Source organism: Botryllus schlosseri, chromosome 6 (assembly GCF_051294905.1).
Source record: "Botryllus schlosseri isolate E-star chromosome 6, Bs_hap1, whole genome shotgun sequence".
Classification (NCBI taxonomy): Eukaryota; Metazoa; Chordata; class Ascidiacea; order Stolidobranchia; family Styelidae; genus Botryllus; species Botryllus schlosseri.
Genome location: NC_137241.1, coordinates 4,761,465 through 4,783,475, shown reverse-complemented (window position 1 = coordinate 4,783,475; position 22,011 = coordinate 4,761,465). Strand labels below are relative to the sequence as shown.

At 40.5% G+C, this 22,011-nt stretch overlaps 3 protein-coding genes across 4 annotated transcripts in view; 1 reads left to right on the top strand and 2 right to left on the bottom strand.

Annotated features, from left to right (window-relative positions):
* Positions 1-22,011, top strand: part of LOC145440458 (uncharacterized) — a 162,064-nt gene that overhangs the window by 11,955 nt on the left and 128,098 nt on the right. The gene's annotated exons all lie outside the window — the stretch shown is intronic.
* LOC145440454 (uncharacterized) overlaps positions 1-22,011 on the bottom strand; it is a 66,853-nt gene that overhangs the window by 13,199 nt on the left and 31,643 nt on the right. The gene's annotated exons all lie outside the window — the stretch shown is intronic.
* LOC145440460 (DNA endonuclease RBBP8-like) lies at positions 11,722-21,603 on the bottom strand. Its single transcript, XM_080318072.1, has 6 exons — positions 21,468-21,603; positions 21,351-21,390; positions 15,106-15,239; positions 14,188-14,393; positions 12,087-12,220; positions 11,722-12,027 (listed from the first exon to the last, which is right to left on the bottom strand). Exons 3-6 carry the CDS (start codon positions 15,205-15,207, stop codon positions 11,924-11,926), a joined length of 546 nt encoding a protein of 181 aa, XP_080174198.1. The 5' UTR covers positions 15,208-15,239; positions 21,351-21,390; positions 21,468-21,603; the 3' UTR covers positions 11,722-11,923.

The window sequence follows — 22,011 nt, the reverse complement described above, 5'->3', positions numbered from 1 at the left end:
TGATTGGTGGTGCTTTCAAACTGTTTCGATATCACAAGAACTTTATTGTCTGAACGGGTGTTCATATATCTTAATAATCAACACAGAACTAGTACTAACAGAAACATCAGAGAGTTGTTTACACAAAAGTTTGTATGTGTACAGTATGCGAATACCATGTGTAAGTCCAGCACAATTGCAGTATCCATCCGAGTTTAGTCAACACAAATTTATTACAACGGAGTCACGTAAACTTTCGTGAAAGAAAAGCATACTCACTCCTAGAGGGTTATGTCAATACCATAGCAGTTCCCCAACAGCAAAGTACATATGTTTTCTAGTCACGGTCCTTACATCTTTCACATAGATCAATCTACTTTGCTAACGAAAAGTGCTGAGTCATCACATGATCACTCTCACAACAAAACAGCTAGTAGATATTATCATTCAAAATATTCCTAACCCTTTACACACCAGTAACAAATCATACAACGAATATGTTTTGTGGGTTGAATTGTTGTTCAGTGTCAAGTCTACCTGTTGAAACGTACATTAAAAACAACACAGTCACAATCAAATTAAAACCACGAATCTATTTTCATTTCCTCGCAAACTGTCACATACAGAAAAATAAATTTAATTTCCCATAACATACTTGTAACCAATCGCTTTCATTAAACATACAACGCCATAATAGTATTTACTTTCTACAACATAGACATTCCGGTGTAGTCAAGAAATATTTTTAATAATCAAAATCATCGACTTCTGTTTACGGTGTTAGTGTGTGCATGTCATACATGTGGGCCCGTATTAAAATGGACACGACACGACTGACTGTAAGGAGATAGAAGTCTATCGCATAGATTTACATGTGGTCTTCGCTACGGTTTCAAAAAACGAATCATCTCTTTTGCATTGATCTAGACCGAGCAAGTTAGTTAATGGCCATGATTGTGTTTGTGATATGCGAATGATAGGGTTACTGTCAAATCTACATACAACAATCTTCTGACGATCATAATAGCAATTTCATTTTCCACCCCTTCATAATTGTACAACTCGGTAACTACGTTTAACAAGACCAATCACACTACCAGCGTTGAACACAAGATACCTACCCAAGTAAAAATATCATTCTGGTTTGGACAACTGTAGACTCCTCTCTGTTGTACAGCTACTCGGTAATCGAAATGCATTAACATGTAAACAACGATCTTGTTTCGTCACACCAAAAATATGTTCACTGTCGCGATACTCCGCACAAGACGTGCATAGCCTTTTCACACTCGTAATAGTATACCAACGGCTACCGACGACAACGTTTAACAATACCAACGACACTGAACCCACGACGTTTACCTATGTAAAATTACCACTTTCACTTGCCAGTCCATCGTTTACCTGACTAAACATATTATTTTCCTTTGGAGATCTGACGTTTACCCAGAGTAAGAAACCATTTTCACCTGTAAATATATTTTTTCCTCGGCTAACAAACCTTTTTTCACTTGGAAATATATTTTTTCCTGAGCAACAAACCTTTATCACTTGAATGTACAGAGTCGTCGCATGATGAGACTTGAGAACATGAATTTGTTTTCCATGATGTTTGTACACCGACACATTGTATGTACACCTGGTTTACGCGAATACTTGTGAACAATCGTGACGTTACTTGTATGTGATGGTTGGTATTTTTCATGGAGACAAAACACGGTCTGTAACATGTTTACTTGAATATCGGTCGTTGGGTCATGAGTGAATATCCGGATCCGGCCCCCACACTTTCTCATATTGGTGATCCGGTTTCAGCTGACTGGAGCGACATGTATTGACCAGTAAAGACACAATATAGTAAACTGACCCGAGGAAACTCACAAGTAACCCGATGTTGTCAGCGCGATGGGGAACATAAATTCATCCGTTTTCCGAACACCATTATCCGTGTATCAACCAGTTACCAAAGTCGAGGAGGTGTTTTATTCAGACATTTTGACTCTGGAAAATCCAAAGCACAAACCCGGACATCACGGACATATCGGAAACCCCTTTATTCACAAATTCCGAAAACATACATGTCGATGTACAACAGCACATTGTTATTGTATGTGAGTAACGAATGATTTTGATGGGATGCATCAGAGCAAGTGAATATTTGATTAGACAAATGTATTGGAGTCGTTGTTGGTGTATATTTTGTCGCTGTCTGTTGTAACAATATACAAAAAATATCAAATTGACCGGTGTGGTTGTCAGTTTTCAAAACGAAAAGGGTATTGTTACCCAGGGAAAAGATAGATTTCCAAGTGAAAACGGTATTGGTACTCAGGTAAACGACAGATTTCCAAGTGAAAATGTATTGTTACAATGGGTAAACGCCAGATCTCCAATGAAAAATGATATTTTACTCAGGTAAACGACGACCCGCCGGGTGAAATGGTTTGTTGCTCAGGGAAAAATATATTTCCAAGTAAAAATGGTATGTTGCTCAAGGAAAAATTATATTTCCAAGTAAAAATGGTCTGTTGCTCAAGGAAAAAATATATTTCCAAGCGAAAAAGGTTTGTTACCTGGAGGGAAAAATATATTTGCAAGTGAAAAAGGTTTGTTACCCAGGGAAAAATAGATTTCCAAAGGAAAGGGGGCTTGTTACTCTTGGAAACGATAGACCCCCAAGTGAAAATGTTTTGTTACTCTGATTAAACGATAAATCTCCAAAGAATAATGGTATTTTTTACTCAGGTAACGACTGACCTCCAGGTGAAAATGGTAATTTTACTTGGGTAGGTATCGTATGTTTAGTGTCGTTGGTGTTGTTAAACATAGCTGTCGAGTTGTACAATATACTTGTCGTGAGTCTACAATTACGAAAGGAGAGAATGAAATTGCTATTATGAGTGCCAGAAGGTTGTTGTATGTAGATTTGCCAGTAACCCTATCATTCGCATATGACAAACACAATCATGGTCATTAACTAACTTGCTCGGTCTCGATCAATGCAAAAGAGATGATTAGTTTTTTGAAACCGTAGCGAAGACCACATGTACATCTATGCGATAGACTTCTATCTCCTTACATTCAGTCGCGTCGTGTCCATTTTAATACGGATCCCACATATATGACATGCACACACTAACGCCGTAAACAGAAGTCGATGATTTTGATTAATAAAAATATTTCTTGACTACATCGGAATGTCTATGTTGTAGAAAGTAAATACTTTTATGGTGTTGTGTGTTTAATGAAAGCGATTGGTTGCAAGTATGTTTTGGCGGAATAAAATTTATTTTTCTGTTTGTGAGGAAATGAAAATAGATTAATGGTTTTAATTGGATTGTACTGTTTAATGTACGTTTCAACAGGTAGACTTGACTCTGAACAACAATTCGACCCACAAAACATATTCGTTGTATGATTTGTCACAGGTGCTCAAAGGGTTGGGAATATTTTTGTATGATAATATCTTCTAGCTGTTTTGTTGTGAGGGCAATCATGTGATGACTCAGCACTTTTCGTTAGCAAAGTAGATTGATCTATGTGAAAGATGTAAGGACCGTGACTAGAAAACATATGTACTTTCTTGTTGGGGTACTGCTATGGTATTGACATAACCCTCTGGAAGTGAGTATGCTTTTCTTTCACGAAAGTTTACGTGGTTCCGTTGTAATAAATTTGTGTTAACTAAACTCGGATGGATACCGCAATTGTGCTGGACTTACACATGGTATTCGCATACTGTACACATACAAACTTTTGTGTAAACAACTCTGATGTTTCTGTTGGTACTAGTGCTGTGTTGAACTATTTGGTTCTTAAGACACATGAACAACCATTCAGACAATAAAGGTCTTGAGGTAACGAAACAGTTTGTAGAGTCAAACCAACCATTCTTTAGTTTCGTAATGTGAGAATATCGAGTAAAGTTGATTACTTTGTGTGATGTAAATATCTTTCGTACTTTTGTAAGAGTTGTGGGGGTCTCATGAAAAAGTAACTAGTTGACAAAAACAAAATATTGAATGAAGGTTCGCCTGTTGTTTTCATAAGTCAAGAGAGGGGAAATATTGTTGTTGTTGTTTTTGTTACACTAAATCGAAATAGTGTGAAAGCGTCACCAATCATTGCGTATGTTCGTAGCATGGAATATCTAACATTTTCGTGTGCCGTGAATATCTTTCATATACACTTAGTATGAAATGTGATGTGTGGAATAATAATTAGTATCCAACAAAAGTAAAACTTGTTGTGTTTGATTGTGTACTTTTTATCATTGTTTGTTGTTGAAAGACGGGTGAGTTTACATTTACATTAAGCGGAGAAACTCAAGTAAGAAATTTTGCTCGGTTGAAAATCGACTCGTTTGAAAATACCGGTCAATGGAGTAACAGTATCAATATGAGTGGTATATTATTTTTCGCGAGATGCACCAATCTTCTAAGCATAACTTTTCAAAAATTCGTCATGTCATAGAGAAGTAGTCGGATGTTATGAACTCGAAACAAATGTACTTCGATTATCACGATGATGGAAATTACGATCAACACAGTATTTCGTAAGGGAATGTGTATCGTTTGGTATGTTCAGCAGTCACTAAATGACAAAAATAGCAAACTGATGCAACCGGTAGTTAAACGATACAGTTGCAAGTTGGATGTAATCTTGATTTACAGATGACAGCTTGATGAGTATTGTGACGACATTTACTTTAGCGAATGATAACGGAAAAATTTTCGGTTGTATTGTCGGTGTATGTGTTAGACAAATAATTCTAGTACACCTAACTATAGGATACATTTGGCAAACATTGTACAGATTGTTTCGTTGTGATGGTAACGACTTTCGGTGGTTTGGTTTCATGTCGGGAATTATTATTTGGCGGTTCAAAAACAATCAATACTAGAAATGAACAACAATGCAAAACACGTTTAGTAAATAACAGTGTAGCAAGTACTTTTTCGATATTACGAGTGTTGGACACTAGACACTTCTAGTTGAATTGAATGCATCTAGCAAACATATTCCAATTTACTTTTGTAATGATCAAAGTATGTGAAATGGTGCGAATGGATTAGGTATTAATCAAGCGGTCGTATGTCAATTCACCTAGTGTGATATCTTGACACCGGATAATGTGCGAAAGTGTTTCAATTCTCACTGCTGTTTACGATGATAAAGTATTGTACCGGTTATTGTTTAACAAAGGAAATTGTTGTTTCATCTTTAGTCTCGGTTAGTGGAGACAATTACATTTGTAAAATATTTTCTGATATCCGCGATACGCAGGGCGATATGTACCAAGGTGGAATAATTTTCCATTCAAGAACATTTCAGACACGCATAGTTTTACAACTCAATATGTTAATAACAACGGTACTGAAAAGTTTGTTGCTGTCATAATAACCTTTACAACAACGCCGGGTCTAATTAACGCGAATAATTTAATAATCAAGTCATGATAGACCATTACAAAATCTCATATGTTAAATCGATGTGACAATCCTTATGTTTACATCACGATAATTTTCGATATAACACCTGCGTTCGATTGTAAGAAACTACGATGGCCATACTTTCAAATGTCGTATACTCAAATATATTATGTTAATCTCAAGTCGCCGACACCGAGAAGTAATTACTTTTGTCTTACAAAATATACCGCATAGTAATTTCTTGGTCTTGCGGCATAGTAACGACTTTTACAGTTGAACAAAAAAGACGAGTTGGTGGCATATGCCTAAAACCGAACTTGATATGTTTGTGGGTTGTAGTGATTACTACTTGCGTAGTCTTGTCTACTTTTCGTATGGACACTTTTTGCTTTGGTTCGGTGAGTTACAAACGGATTGACTTGACAAGGTTTTTGTATTTTACTCTTTTGTTGATGGCAAGATGTTAAAATGTTGAGATGTCATAGTGATAATATTTCTGAAACTCTCTTTGACAAACGTAAAGACAGGTCGCGAATAGAGTTGTAATGTTTCATTACTTGTTTCGAATCAATGTGCGTATAATCTCTAAATATGACTGGATTGAAAGTTGTTAGTCATGTTTGTCAATCTATTTCAATTCAGACTATGTCAAAGTCCAATTATTTCATTTTGGATTATCTGGATTTACCTTTAGTACATCTCGCGAGTGGATTCCGATGCGGTACTATAACATTTTTGATAATAATGACTCAAGGATTTTCAATCAACAATACTGGAATTTTTTGGTAATGTTAGAGTTGCCAAATGATTAGTTGCGTGTTTTTGTTAAGTGTTTGATTTCAAGCTAATAAAGACAATAACTGTGTAATGCACATACTTGTGATTCTTGATTCTTGTAGAGTTATAGTTGGTATTGATTCTATAGGCGTGAAACAGCGACTCGGAGTGTGCGAATAATTCGATGCGGCTGAAAGTCGGCGTCAGTAATATTCGGGTTACGTTCGATTCAACAAAAACGCGTTAAGGGATTTGTCAAAGGATTTGAGTTGTGTCGATTTAAAACATTCAGATACGAATCAACTTGAACTGTGTAGTGAGTTTCATTTCGAGTTGACAAATTGACGCATTGATTGAATATTCTCATGATTTGTATCACGCAACTGAAGTCAACCACTCTTCTGAAGTGCCAAAACATATAGCGATCGCGGGTAAGTGACAAATTGTTGGTTTTGGATCACTGTCTGCGACGGTTCTGTGACAAACTAATTACCGAAATATTACCTTGTGAGCGGGCATGAGGGATTGCTATGTCTGCAGCATTATCCGGTGAGTAGTCGTTGGATTTTAAAATTATATCACAACCTTTTGAATAAGCGTTCACTTCACAAAGGATTAGGGTTAGAGCGGAAATAAGTGACAATTTGTCGCTATCCAAGTTACCGACACTGGCGGTCTGTTATTCGTTACTTATTAAATCTTACGAGTGAAATCAAGTTCTGCGACAAACTGATTACTAAAATTTCACCGCGTGAGCGAGCCAACACGAGTTTCCAATACGACATGCGAGAGATACCTATACTTGAAAGTACGACGTGCGAGCGCACCCATAAGAACACACGGCGAATCACCACCACAGCCTATACCTGTAACGTTATCATGTCGTCGCGTCCATAAGAATAACGATATATCATTGTCGTCCAAAATATTACTTATGCGTAATTCCTACCTTTGTAACACCAAACCACGAGAGATGACTATTCTGATGTGTTATCTTGTGAGTGGTCGTAGGATTTTTACAAATATTTCACACCTTTTTAGAGTGTTAGTATGCGAACGCGGTTATTGTCGATATTCGAATCGCCGTCTACGCCGGCTCTGTGGTAAACTAATTACCAAAATATTACCTTGGAAGCGACTCCTAGATTTAGTAAACTATTTCGCACTGACTGGATTAGCGTAATATTCGATAGTAGCACGCGGTTGGCCGTGAAACAATTCAGTGCGCAGGTCATTCGGAATATAGGTCGCACGCACTGCTTAATCCTCTTGCAAGCCACGTTTCCGTTTGTGCGGATATTGTTGGTGACTCGTACATATTCAACACCGCGCGAGAGATGCCGGAAAGTGCGAATCACGACCGCACCCATAAGAACACATGGTGAATCACCACAGATCTCGTAAGAATACATGACAGACACATTTATCGTCGTTAGCATGTCGCCGCACGTATACCAAAAAACATTAGCATGCCACCACGAGTTTCACGGTACCATGCCGCCGCCGTCTATACCCGAAAAAGGTAACCATGTCGCCGCACCCATAAGACACAGTGGCACCATGCGACCGCAGCCTATAGTTATAAGGGTCACCATGCCACCACGAGTTTCACGGCACCATGCCGCCGCAGCCTATACCCGAAAAGGTAACCATGCCACCGCAGCCATAAGACACAATGGCACCATGCCACCCCCGCCATAAGACATAAGGGTCACCATGCCACCCCCGGTTTCTCGGCACCATGCCACCCCGCCCATAAGAAACAATGGCCGTTCGCGAGCGATCGTATATACTACTTACGTGCCCGTAAAATCGTAGCATACAACTGTAATATTAAAAATAAATTATTTTTCATGGGTGAGACTCGAGTCGCGAGGTGCCACAAAAACTCAGATTTTGATGGTAGTCTAAAAGCTGCTTTACCGTTATTAAAATGTTATGAATTCTGAAGTTATATTGAGCTACTGAGTAGAACACACAGAACCGTGAGTTATTTGCTGTTCTCATAAACTTGCAAGTCAGAAGTTGGAGCAACGTATCATCAGGTAGCGAGCTCTAATGTGCCTACTCTCCTTGATCGTTTTGCCCCTCATGTTCCAAACTCATAAGGCAATAACCTCAACACGAACATGTGGTTTTTTCATCCTTTCGACAAACTGGAGCATCGCGGGACCTTTATATCAGCTCTCAAAAACGATTTCTGCTAACAAGCATTTTTCACTCGCGAAAAATACGCTGTGTTTTGGATCGGAGTGCAGAACAGAGATTAAGACTTGGTCATCCAAGCACTAGTAGATGTTCTTGTACAAATTCTCAACAGCATTGTTTGGCCGAGAAGGGTTTTAGTGAACTAATTTAAAGCAAAACTAGCGAAAAAAGTTGCCTTTTTAATGAGACACTCGATAGCTTAAGCTACATACTAGTCAATTTGTTGCACATCTGAACAAAATGTTAGTTAAGTAGGCCTATCTTCATCTTCTTTTTGTATAACAATTTTCGATTAGTTGTGCGAATGAAATTTATTTTACAAACAAAGTGCGAATGGAGCTCAAAAAGGTTGAAAAGCACTGGCATAGAGTAAACTGCGTTCTAGTGCAACAATGATGTTATCAACAATTGACAAGTATTCATTATGACGCCACAAGCCGGTACGGCGGCACCTATGTCTTCGTTACGACGTCGGATGTTACTGACGGCTGACAGAGTCTAGATTACTATAGATAACTAACCTATGGGTAGATTATTAATCTATATAGACCAGGAATGGCCAACCTTTACGGCTAAAGGGGCACATGCAATTGACGTACGAGTGCGCGGTTCACTAGCCGCGCCAATCGGGTAAAATTTTCAAAGTTTATAAATGAACTAGGTCAATAATATTATTACTTGAGTATATTGCGGGTCTACTGTATACCGCCCGCTAGACTCAGTTTGCAAGGACACGACTATTCGGCGTCTGGCCACATCGATATCGAAGGTCTCCGATAATATGCAACAATCATTTTGTGCCTACATTTCACCGTCGACGATCTTTATGCGAGCGCAAACGCGAAAAAAATTTTCCCGTTATTGCGAATACAGTTAGACCAGGGGTGGGCAAACTTTTGAGCTCGCGGGCCGCATTCAACATCTGAATCCATTCGCGGGCCGCACTATATAAAATTGGGACTATAAACCAAAACGCAATATTGGTACTTGATTATATAGTGAGGACATGGAGATGATATATATGCTTATTTACAACAATCCACATATTGCTTTGATGATATCGTACAAGCCTCAGACACAGTGGCGAGATTTCATAGGCTGGTCGGCCTCAATAACCAATTTGTCAAAACTATAGCGATGAAAGTCGGTTGTCCCGATTCTTAAAACCGGATTGAAATTTAAATCTCAGAGCAGCGATCTGTTCAAAGATTTACTAATTCAACTTTTGGTTCTGTTCCAGGACACACAATGCTGACAGCATCATAACCATGTTAGCTTCAAACACGCTTCTACTATGTGTAGATAAAATATAAATACCCTAATTCTACGCATACATAGAACGAATCTACCTAAGACAGCGCGCGAATCTATAAGTATGTAATCGCAGCTTACCCCCCTTTCGCCTACCAACTTTACAGGCATGCAGAGACTTGATGATTGACGGGATATCGGACTTATATAACAAATGCGGAGATTTGATGATTGACTCATCTGAACGGAATAATCTTCTTGATTGGTACAAGGATTTCCACTCCTAGTCGCTACAACCCTTGAAAAAAAGTGCTAAAACCAAAGAGGGGGGCTTCGACCAGGGGCCCCCGGGCGACCGCCCACCTCGCCAAAAGTCACCACTGAAACTTTTCAAACTGCGTGGGCTGATGGTTTGACGGCATGGAAGGTTACGACTGTGGATGAGAGATTTTTAAATATGAAATTCATACTAAATACTAGGAAATAATACTGAATAGGATGTAAATCGCGCGAAGCGCGAAAAAAATTTTCAGTTGAGCTCAGCTTCGGGTCCCTACCTTAAAATTATCATGATGCAATAGGTTAAGAAAAAGTTTAATCAAGTGTCTGCATTAATTCGATATTTAGTACGCATTTTATCAATATTTTCAATAAGTTTCTTTATGCTCTAGCGGGCCGCACAGAACAGTGTGGCGGGCCGCATGCGGCCCGCGGGCCGTAGTTTGCCCACCCCTGAGTTAGACTCAATCGGATAAATCAGGCGTTTATTTTCATTTTCAGTAGGGAGTAGGCTACCAAGCAAGAAATCGTGTGACAATTAAACACGCGAAGCGTGAAGAAAAATTTCTCTACTATTTTAGTTTATTGTAATGTACGACGATTTACTGAAAATGTGACTGGAACCTGGATCTGTTAATGCGTCGGAACTGATATTTTAGTCATCAACATCCCAAGTGTCGCAGCCAGACTTGTAACTTTTGGTTGGCATTGCAAGTTCACAATCTGAGCAATTCATTTTCGATAATATAATAGGAAATTACCTCGCGGGCCACGCAAAACCCTCTCGCGGGCCACATTTGGCCCGCGGGTTGGCCACCCCTGATATAGACAGGCCCATTCGATAATTTCAGAGCCGGAGCTGGAGCCGGAGCAGTGGTAATAATGCGGCTCCGGAGCTGGAGCCGGAGCTAATGTATGATAGAAGAAAGCGCCGGAGCTGGAGCAGTTTAAATTTACGGCTGCTCCAAAGCCTTGGTCACAAGTAAATCTCACTTTTTTGTTTTGACTCGAGTCGTTCTCAATCCACCACCAAGTCAAGTCCAAGTCAGCGAGCAGAGGGTCGAGTTCAAGTCATGGTATTATGACTCGAGTCCGAGTCCAAGTCATTGTGTTGACTGCTCAGTTTCCAGTTGTTGTTTGTGGTATTCATGGTGTTTGTCGGCTACTATGGTCATTTACCCCAGGTCGGTATTACTTATTTTTGATTCCTTAACTGCTGACTTGCAGCACGGCCACTCCCAGGCATTTTGTAAGACACCGCTTACGCGGATGATGTGACGAGTTCGAGCTTAGTAGATAAACCTCCAAGACTCTGGAGTCGGACTCGAACCCACAACCCATTGCTGTCGTATACCACTACGCTATCTCGACACTTCAGTTTCCAGTTAAAGTCTTGTTAAATCCCCTTTTTATAACTCTGTTCGGTGATTCGAATGGTTCGCAGTTATAATATACTAATTCTCCTCACTTTTAGTAGTTTCTGGTCGCATTTTCAAGTAGCAGTACCAATAGACGAAATCCTTATAGTGTGGTTACTTCACTATTCTTCGAAATTACAATAAAATGTCAGTGTTGGCCGTCTGAATCTCCAAGTCATGCGCAATGACTCGAGTCCAAGTCGAGTCAATACACAGATCTACTCGAGTCGAGTCATTGCCGTATTATAAGAAAAAGACTCGAGTCATCAGAAACTCGAGTCATTACAGCCCCGGTAATTCGAGATAACTTGAAAAGCCCTAGCCGAATTCAACCCCAATAATGCATCCCAAGAACAGAAAAACGGTCACAAAGAAAATGCCGTAGAGCAGAATCGCTCGTACTTTATTCACGTCGTGGTATGAAAGATAGCGTAAAAGGTCTTACGTGGCCTAGCTTCTGAATTCAACGACAATATTGCATCTCAAGAACAGAAAAACAGCACGCATACCGGCCGTAATGTACAAAACGAATTAGAACATTCAGATATATCCAATATTGATAATAGTTGGCCAAAACGGTCATCCTTTGCTGCCACCAAAAGGCTGTAACCGTCTTTTCCTTCTGAACGTCTGCAAGTCCGTCTTTTGCGTCGAAATCTTCCGAGTTTCATCGGAGATATAACCTGGCAAGAGTTTTGATGTTACGTTCATTAGCGGTGGCAGGATACTGAAAGAGTTTTACCTCGCCTTCTGCATTCCGCCGTACTGGGAATGTCCAACTCCCAGAAGTGCTCTGGGGTCGAGGGCAGCGGATTGACCATCTTGTGACGACATACGTTTTTCATTGCACTTTTTCGTTCGTGGGCAGGCAAGTCTCTGGTGAAAAGTGGTCACCGTCATGTGTTAGTGGCTGTAACGCCGTAAATTTATGCTCAATTACAAGCAGGGGTGTATTGACTCGACTTGTACTAGAGTCATTGTACATGACTCGAGACTGGGACAGCCAAGACAGGCGTTTTGTTGTAACTCTGAAGGATAGTAAAGTTACCACATCATTGGTATTTTGTCTATCAGATACTTGGAAAATTGGCCCAGAAACTGTTAGAAGTGAGAAAATTTGTAGAATAAAACTGGTCAACAAAATGAAAAAAATTTTTTGGGCAGACCATCTGGGAGCCGTTACCGGGGTTTTCAAGGTTGCTGATTACGACTATCACATTAGTTTTGCCAGATTGGCTCTAGATAAGAAGATATGTATACCCCTAAAAAGCTTAAAATCACTGTATTTACCCTTGAATATTTCACTTAGTAGGATGTAAATCTTAGATTTTTCTACTTTTATACTGCGCATAAATAGATAATTGACTATGATGAACACTCATGTCGTTCTCAGTTATTCCATAAATATTAACATAACCTGATGCGAGAACTTTGTTAATAAAGCAGTTTGTCAAGCCTAAGAATTGTACTTTTGCACAATGTAAATATATTTTCTCCTTTACCAATTGGTCATTCTACTAAGATGAAAGTGGAATATAAAGCTATCAAGTTTGTCCCTGGAAAGGTTAACTAAAATACTGATATGAGTCTCATCTCTTTTCACTTGTAAAGGGATAATATTCCGTAAAGCCAACAAATTGGGTATGCCTAGTATCCATATCAAACGAGAATTGTAAATCAGGAATCTTTGATGGATCTCAGATTAGAATACGGACGAAAGATTACAATTTCATATCAAGAAAGGTGCTCACTGCATGGAATCCCTTCTAGGATGTAGTAAATAAACCTTTTTGGAGGATCACAAAGCACCTAACAACAAACAGTTGGTCCGAGAATTGGTATCTCATATGGAAACCTTGGAGCAAACATAAGCAATACATCTCAATTCCTGTTCAATCATCTTGATATATTTTCTGATAATATTGTTGATTAGAGGGAATAGAAAGTAGAAAAGTTCCACCAATACATCATAACAACAAAAGAAAGATATCAGTGCAGATGTGACGAACATATTATGGCAGACTATTGCTGGAACCTTTCGAAAAACTGCACTAAATTATTGCTTACAACCGAAAATAGTTCAAGAACCAATTTTACTTTAAGATAAGTTATTAATATTGTATTCCAACTGATTATTTTCAGGTTAAAATAGGTGGTTGACATAAAACTGATTCAATTATTGCAACGTTGTTTGAGTATTTAGGTAAATACTTATATACATGATTGCAGTTTATTTATGTAGGCTACATAATATCCGTGAAAGTCTCCAATTACGATAAATCTAACACCCCGAAATATAATTCTGTTGCTGTATTTTGATTTAAAACAGTCTTCAGCATGTCAAAATAACAAGTAGATTGAATTTTACAACTGAGCCGATTTTTTATCTAGCCTATACAGCGAAAATATGAGATTTAGTCAAAAAAGCCCCATGAATTATCTCCAAAAATAGAGCCAATTTGAAAAAAACTGAGGTCAAATTCGGAATCAGTGCCCTTCAGAACCCTCAAAACCAATCTTACTTTGTCTGCCTAAAAATATGAGTTGACCAGTGTCATGCATGACATTCGATATCACCCAGACAAAGTTGCCAAAAAGTGATTTGAGCATGACCTGAGTTTTAAACTAAACAGTGAACACAATGCCTTGGACTCGAGTCTCAAGCTCAACATGATGACTCGGACTCGATCCACTGCTCCCCGACTTGGACTAGACTCGTCGGGGAATTGAAAATGACTCGACTTAACTGGAGTCAAAACTATAAAAGTGAGATTGACTCGTGACTTGATTACAACCCTGCTCATGACAAATTCAACCCATGTGAGACAAGCCGGTTAACCAACCTGTAATAGGCCTCGCACTGCGGACAAGACCGTCCTTCCAATTTGTCTCGTTCTGCCTTTTTTCGCACTACTTCGTTCGGCTTGAAAACGGTCGCTCTCTTCGGCAGCAAATCGAAACTGTCGTCAAGCAGGGATGTTCTCTTTTCCCCACTAACATTACGCGTAGATTCTGGCACGTCGTCCAAATCTTCGTCAGATTCCTCGACCTATAGAGAGCAGAGTCAGACAACTGGAAAATTGCCATCTTTACAAAATCAGATTTGAATTAGAATTATAGCTAGAGTTTTTTTCGTATTAGAATACAATTAGAGAAATTGGGCTACTGAGTTGTCCCGATTTTGAATGGTATTACAGCTACAGGGTTTCTCCAAATTATAATTAGAATCATAGTTACATAGTTTTTCTAAATTTGAATAGAATTACAGAATAACAGTTATACTGTTTTTTCCAAATTACAATAGAATTGCAGAACTACAGCAATACAGTTTTTTTTCCAAATTACAATGGAATTAGAATCGTAGCTAGAGGCCTAGAGTATTTCCAAATTAGAATTGAATTCTAGTTAAAGCTAGAGTTTCTCAAAATTAGATTAGAATAACAGGTTTACGGCGACACATTTGTTTCCATTAAAATGAAATTGAATTGCTGAGTTCGCAAAAACTTGTAGATAAAAGCAAATTTCAAATTAGAAACAAACACAACAAAAATTTAGTTCATATCACATAAGAGCTCATTCTCATACGCATGAAAATGGCAAATGTCTAAACGCCAAGTTTGACTCGTAGAGAAAAACCAGAAATTAGAATACAATTAAAATTAGAGCGCAGATACGTTTTACAAATTAAGATTCCAGATAGTCCACTCTAGTTAGATAACAAGAATTATCTAGCTGTGTGCTTTTCACGGGTCGCGTCGCACCTGGGTTGCATTGGTATCGTTCAGCATGGAGGTCGTTTCCAAATCTCCAGAGGTCTTGTCGAATATCGCGTCCAAACTGGTGCAGGCTGCCGGCGGCGGCATAATCAGTTGAGATGCGCTTGTGCTGGGCCGCTCTGTATTTGAAATTTGCGAAGTTAAAACCGGGGATGGGTTACGCGGACTTTTTGGCGACTCGACTTGACTGAATTTGTGAATTGACTCGAAATGTACACGAGTAATTATGCATGCAATAGTTAAGTTGGTTGGTTGGTTGAATAAGGGAAAATTGGTGCACCGACTACGAAGTCATTTCGCACCATGACTCAAGGGCCCATAATAAAGTCCACATTGTCAAGCAATCAGATGACTCGCCCGGTGGCATTTACAAATTCCACTACTTTTATAAGCATTCTGGGGTCAGATAATAAATTGTCCAGTACAAAACATATGCCTAATTGTTCGGCGGCTCTTTTAAGTGAAGTTCGGTGGTCGTCGTATCTGCTGCACTGGATCAAGAAGTGTTCGACCGATTCCTCCGAGTAACAAATTTCACATAGTCCATCATCATGGCACCCAATACGGTACAGGTGTCCGTTGAGTTTGCAATGGCCTGTCTGGAGTCTAAATAGCGTTGTACTATATTGTTTATCCAGCTTATTCATTTCCTTTGTGGTTTCTTTGTCTTCAGTGAAGCGTCGATAGTGCAAACCAGTCTCTGCCGCATTGAACTCGGTGGTCCACCACCTTTCGGATTGCTCGTTTATGATAGTCTTGCATTCCGATAGTGTTATTTTCAGACTTTCTTCGTCGTTGACTCCTGCTTCGCCCCCGGCGGCCTCCTTTGCGAGGGTGTCTGCGACGTGATTGAAACCGACGCCTTCGTGACCTGGAATCCATATAAAAGCAATAATAATTTCTCTTTTTAAGAGATCTAAGCATACATCGAATATTTTGGAAATTAAATGATGAGTCGAGGAACGGTGCTGTATCGCGTCCAAAGCGCTTAGACTATCCGAAAGAATGGCTATACTATTATGACTTGGCGGCTCGCATTGTCCGGAAACCCATTCCAGAGCTTTGTAGATCGCAAACAACTCTGCTGTAAATATAGATCTTGTTTTGGGGATTCGAAATTTCGAGGAGATGTTCAAAAGATTGACATGAAAACTACTACCACATCCGCTGTCCATTTTGGAGCCATCAGTATATATTTGTAAATATAAGTCATAGTTGGTTTCTACGTAGTCTTGACACTCACGTCCGAACGGTGAGTTAGGGTGGTGATAAGCCAAACTTCGAAGACATGTATCAACTTTTACCGGTAGGTCAATCCATGGTGGAAGGGAAATTGGGCTGGGAACCGCAATGTCAAGTCCCCTTATGCTTGATATTTGAGTGTACATATTAAAAGTGGTAAACTTGATCGAATCTGGGAAAATTTCGTGCCAAGAGTTCTCGCATAGTGGCCGACATGGATGCGTTGGGTGAGATCGGACGTAGCACTTGTATATTAAGCAAGCTCTGCGGTGGCGAATGTGAATCGGCAATTCATTCGTTGTATGTTGGAGTGTACAAATCGGGGTGCTTTTCATTGCCCCGCAACAAATTCTCAAGGCGGCGTTTTGTATCCACTGGATACGGTTTGAATTGTATTTTGGGCTAAACATATATGCCTCAAAGCCATACTCGATCACTGACCGTATAAGTACTCTATAAATCGTCATTAAACATTCCTTGGACGCTCCCCAAGTGATGCCACCTAGGAAACGTAGCAAATTCAATCGTGCAACGCATTTCGCTGCAACTACATTGGTGTGCGCTTTATAGGATAATCGTTTATCGAATACGACCCCGAGATATTTAAATTCATTACTGATAGGCACGGTTATCCCATCTATTTTCAGTCGGACATCTGGTAATTTACGTTTTTTGGTGAATATCATAGAGGAGCATTTATTTGCATTTATTCGAAATCCCCATTTTTTACACCAATCTGACAACTTCTCCAATGACGCCTGGAGTGAAGTGGCAATGTGTTCGATATTGAGACCAGTCTCCCACAAACATATATCATCTGCGAATATATTGATGCTTGATTCAATTTGATCAGGCAGATCGTTCATCATGAGGTTGTACATGATCGGGCTTAAAACGCTGCCCTGAGGAAGACCGTTTTCTAGCGGAAATATGTCCGAATAAGAAGACCCCACGCGAACCTGAAATTTTCTATCCGATAAGAACGACCTCAACCAGTCTAGTATGTTTCCTCGCAAACCCTGACCGTTTAGCTTGTGGATTAGTCCATTTATCCAAACCATGTCATACGCTTTCTCTAAGTCTATGAACACAGCTATTGTTGATCGCTGGTTCCATATGGACTTGTAGACATCGTCATGTAGACTCATGATACAATCTTTTGCTGAACGTCTACTTCGAAACCCGCTGAGCGCGGGATGGAGTAATTTTTTGCTATCAAGCCACCATTTCAATCTGTTATTGATCATTCGTTCGACACTCTTACATAAATTGCTCGTGAGGGAAATGGGCCTGTACGAGGAAACGGATTCTTTCGGTTTACCAGGCTTGGGAATTGGTACAACGATAGCGTGCTTCCAAGATTGTGGGCATTTGCCGGTTCTCCACGATTCGTTTATGATGCCGATCAGTACGGATAAGCAATCTTCAGGCAGGTTTGCAAGCATTTGCTGACATACTCTGTCGACACCAGGGGCTGTGCTTTTTCGTGTTTTGAGAACATTCTTCAGTTCGACCATTGTGAATTCTGAATTGATATCGACCGGTGACAAGCTACTTTGCACTGCAGCCGTTGCTTCGTTGTCGCGGAAGGATTTCTCAATCGAGAGGCGTTGGTTTCGAAATGTCGGATCGTAGTTTTCATCGCTGCTAACAGAGCGAAATTGTTTTGCTAGGGTGTTTGCGATATTTATGTCTCCTTTAACCGTAGCTCCGTTGTGTGACAACACGCTGATATGGCTCCAAGTTTTGTAACCATTCATAGATTTGGCTATTCTCCATACTTTGGATAATTTGCAATTTTTATCAAGGGAGTTGCAAAATGACCGCCAAAATGTTTTCTTAGTCTCCAATATTGTTTTTCTGGCCTCTGCCCTGCGCCTTTTAAATAAGATTATTGCGTCTTCCCGGAATGTGAGCTTCATTTTATTGAAGGCAGCTTTCTTCAACCTGATTGCCCGCGAGCAGGCATCGTTCCACCACGGCATCATGGGCTTCTTACGGGGCTTTGTTGTCGGGATACAGATTGCGGCTGTGGAGATGAGTATTCTGGTGAAATCTTCCACCGTCAGCGAGTTCTGGGCAGATCCTTCAAGTTCTTGGTTGCACAGAACGGCGAATTTTTGCCAGTTGGCACGTTTCAGAGCCCACGATTCAACATGACATTCAGGGGTCCGGTCGGTAGTTGTGTCGATTTCATTAATAATGATATAATGATCGCTGCCCAGCAGGCTGTCTGTGACCGTAGTAGAAATTCGGTGGGCAATGTCGGGAGTGGCCAGCGTCAGGTCAAGTATGCTGTGCCGTTGCGTCGCGTTAAGGGAAAAGTTCACTCGGGTTGGCACGTCTGTGTTCAGCGCAACCAAATCAAAACGATCCATCGCCGCGTTGAGGTGACGACCGTAAGAATTTGTGCGAATGCTCTTAAACATCGGATGATGAGCGTTGAAATCACCCAGATAAATGCATTTATTACTGTGTTGGGCGAAGATACGGTAGAATAAATCTCGTGATATAGCTCTTCCTGGGGGTACGTAAACGTTGTATATGCGTGTCCCTTCTACCTCTATTGCTAACACTTCAATTGGCGAGTAACCGTGGAGAGGAATTTCAACGAATTTAATCATATTGCTGATGAAGAAGCACACACCTCCACCATTAACGTCTCTATCTTTTCTTACGAGGGAATAGCCATGTATAACAGGCACGTATTTGGATACTAGGTGAGATTCTTGGATGGCTATAATGTCGGGTTTCACAGCCGAGTTTGTCAATAAGTGTTTCAATTCGTGTAGCTTGTGATATATACCACGACAGTTCCATTGAAAAATGGATAAAGGTATCATGAAGGCGGTGTTTTATTTCCCGGAGAATGTTCGTCGACTATATTGTGAGGTGGAAGAGAATCGTGGTGCGTCGCTTTCGTAAGATCCAACACGCCATCGGGTTGCGATTGTGTGGTGGGAAACCTAGTCAATTCTGAAGTGGGGAATCCGAAAATCCCTTCTGCTGATTTAGCGACTATTGCCTCTATGTCGAGTTGTTTACCTTGATTGAAATCTAGTAAAGTATTCTTCATAACATCTGCGATGAATTTGAAGAAGCTAGTTTTTGATATAGTTATCGTGTCGGATTGTATTGTGGCAACTGGCTCTTGCGAAGCAGGAGCCGGTCGCATGCATGTTGCGAGTGCCGCAGCTGGAAGTATCGTTTGATCCGCATAATGTGGGAGGTTATTGCTAGGCAATGGAGGAAATTCCTGTGGAGAGTGTATGTTTACTGTGGCCGTTCGCGTCTGTATCATTTTATTCGCCTCCCAATAATTAACCTTTTCGTTCGCCATAATGGCATTGACTTGTACCTCATGTCTGTAGCGTCTGCATCCTGTGTAGCCCGCCGAGTGTGCTTCACCGCAGTTTACGCAGCGGGGTGCATTCTGACATGCCGAGTACTCATGTCTACCACCACATTTAGTGCATCGTTGTGTACTTCTACAGTGTTTTGCCCGGTGACCGAATCGGCTGCATTTGAAACATCTAACTGGAAGTGGCTTATAGATTCTCGTGCGAAATCGCAAGAATCCTATCTGAACGACCGTTGGCAGTATTGTCGATGCAAAGCAAACTAGAACCGAGTGGCTCGGGTTAAGTCCAGTACTCGAACGATATTTGAAGCGTCTCACAAACGTGATTTGGTGATCCATCAATGATTGCCTAATTTCCTCGTCTGACAGATCAAGAGGGACATCTGTAATTACACCCCTAGTCTCTTGCTGACGCGTGACAAACAACTCCGCTCGTACCTCTATTGGCGCTTTAGAGTCCCCTAGATTGTTGCAAGCAAGCAACTTTGCAACCTGACTTTGATTCGCGCATTTGACACATAAGTCTCCTGAAGGGAGCACTCGCACATCTTCATAAGATCCCCCGATTGTCGCTCGTAAGTTGCGGTTTATTGTTATAGGGTTATATTGGCGAATTGACTTGTTAATGCCTTTTATCACTACGGACTGGTTTGGCTGTGGACAATAATCTTCTGGCGGTTTATCCTTAGACGAAGGGCCAACTAGTTCGCTATCCGCGCTGCGCTTTGTTGACGACGCTCCACCCGTCATCGGGCGGATGGTATTGCTACCCTACTACACTATCGAAGGATGATATCTCTATGTATACGCTAACTAACAGTCTTTTAAGAAGGCAGACCTTTCGACCTTCCTGTCTGATGAAGCACACACCTTGCTATCTATCTTGCCTGTACGAGCTAACCCGCGTAGAAGAGCTCCGCTCACGACGGCGGTCAGACATCGAATGAATAGTTAAGTTACCACAATACTTGCATTCTGTCTATCAGTACTGATACTAGAAATATAGGGCCAGAAACTGTTAGGGGCGAGGAATATTAGTATATTATGAATGTGAGCAGAGTCTCAACACAATGACTCGGACTCTACCTTCCACACCCAGACTTGAACTCGGGCTTGACTCGAGTCAAAACTATAAAAGTGAGATTGACTCGTGACTAGGAAAGGAACCTTGCGGCCTGATTACAACCTTGGATCGGGGCTCCAAATCGCAACCCCGTCCATCCGATATGCCGACTCGATCTCCAATATTTATAAGCTCAATTGTAAGTAAGCAATTGATATTGTGCTGGTGCGTTTCGACCAAAAAATACAATGCCACTTTCCAAAGTGAAGCCTCCTATCTATGAGCTGATATCAGAAAGAGAATTGTAAAAGTCACATGGTTTGCAATAAATATATATCATCATGTGTTAGTTTTGTGTTAAAATCATATTGTAATGGTTTTGTTCTTTTCACACTCCGCTGGTGTACAGTCCATTTTGCGCGGTAGATTTTTTTGTGTTTATGTCTAAAAAATAATTTCAGTTCCCAAAGGTTTGCTAATTTGCGAATGGTTTCTTAGGTAAGTAAAGGTCAAGAACCACTTGACTAGTGTCAGAAACCGCTTTGGGAAATGTAACCATCTCACCGGACTGCTTTTCGTCTGTTTCCACGGTAGTAGAGTTGTTCTGAAAGTAAAATGCGGTGATAATAACACACAGGAACATGCTGGTGAACACGAATGATCACCCACTATCTGACTCACTTCCACGTCCAAAACCGTTTCGTCAGGATCCACAGCTTTGGTACGGCCGGCAGCAGCGGGTTTGTTCCTCAAACCGCCCGTTGTACGAGCTCTTTGAAACCAACTCCTTTCTCCTGACAATACCGGAGATGGCGGTATCGAACATATGTAACATATGTAGGGATATTGCGAACGTTCGGTTCATCCCCGTGTTCGGTACGCGAACCTTGATAATTCACAGGTTCACACAAGAGCCTTAGTAAGCTTTAAGCCAGTGCTTTCCACAGTTTTTAAGCTTGTATGACGCTGTCAAAATTATAAAACTTTGGCGGCACAATTTCAAGAGAAGAAAAGTTGCTATGAAATTTGTTTCACGTTTCAATGAGATGGACGTGCTTGTTTATACGACTGAATCATGCTTGCATTGCAGACAAACATTGTTGACAAACCCGCATTTCGTCGTCAGTTCTTCTCGTTTATAGCTTTGGATTTCAGCTAAAGCAGAAAATCCACGTTCAAATAGCCATGAAAATGTAAATGTCAATACAGTTTTGATTGGTTTTGC

What these genes read in the sequence shown, in the direction of transcription:
- LOC145440460 (XM_080318072.1), bottom strand. Translation starts at nt 15,207, where the DNA reads ATGCCGCCGCCGGCAGCCTGCACCAGTTTGGACGCGATATTCGACAAG. An exon ending in CAGTGCGAGGCCTATTACAG is followed by an intron (nt 12,221 to 14,187) that starts GTTGGTTAACCG and finishes ACTTTTCACCAG; the next exon opens with AGACTTGCCTGCCCACGAAC. An exon ending in GGCGGAATGCAGAAGGCGAG is followed by an intron (nt 12,028 to 12,086) that starts GTAAAACTCTTT and finishes AACTCTTGCCAG; the next exon opens with GTTATATCTCCGATGAAACT.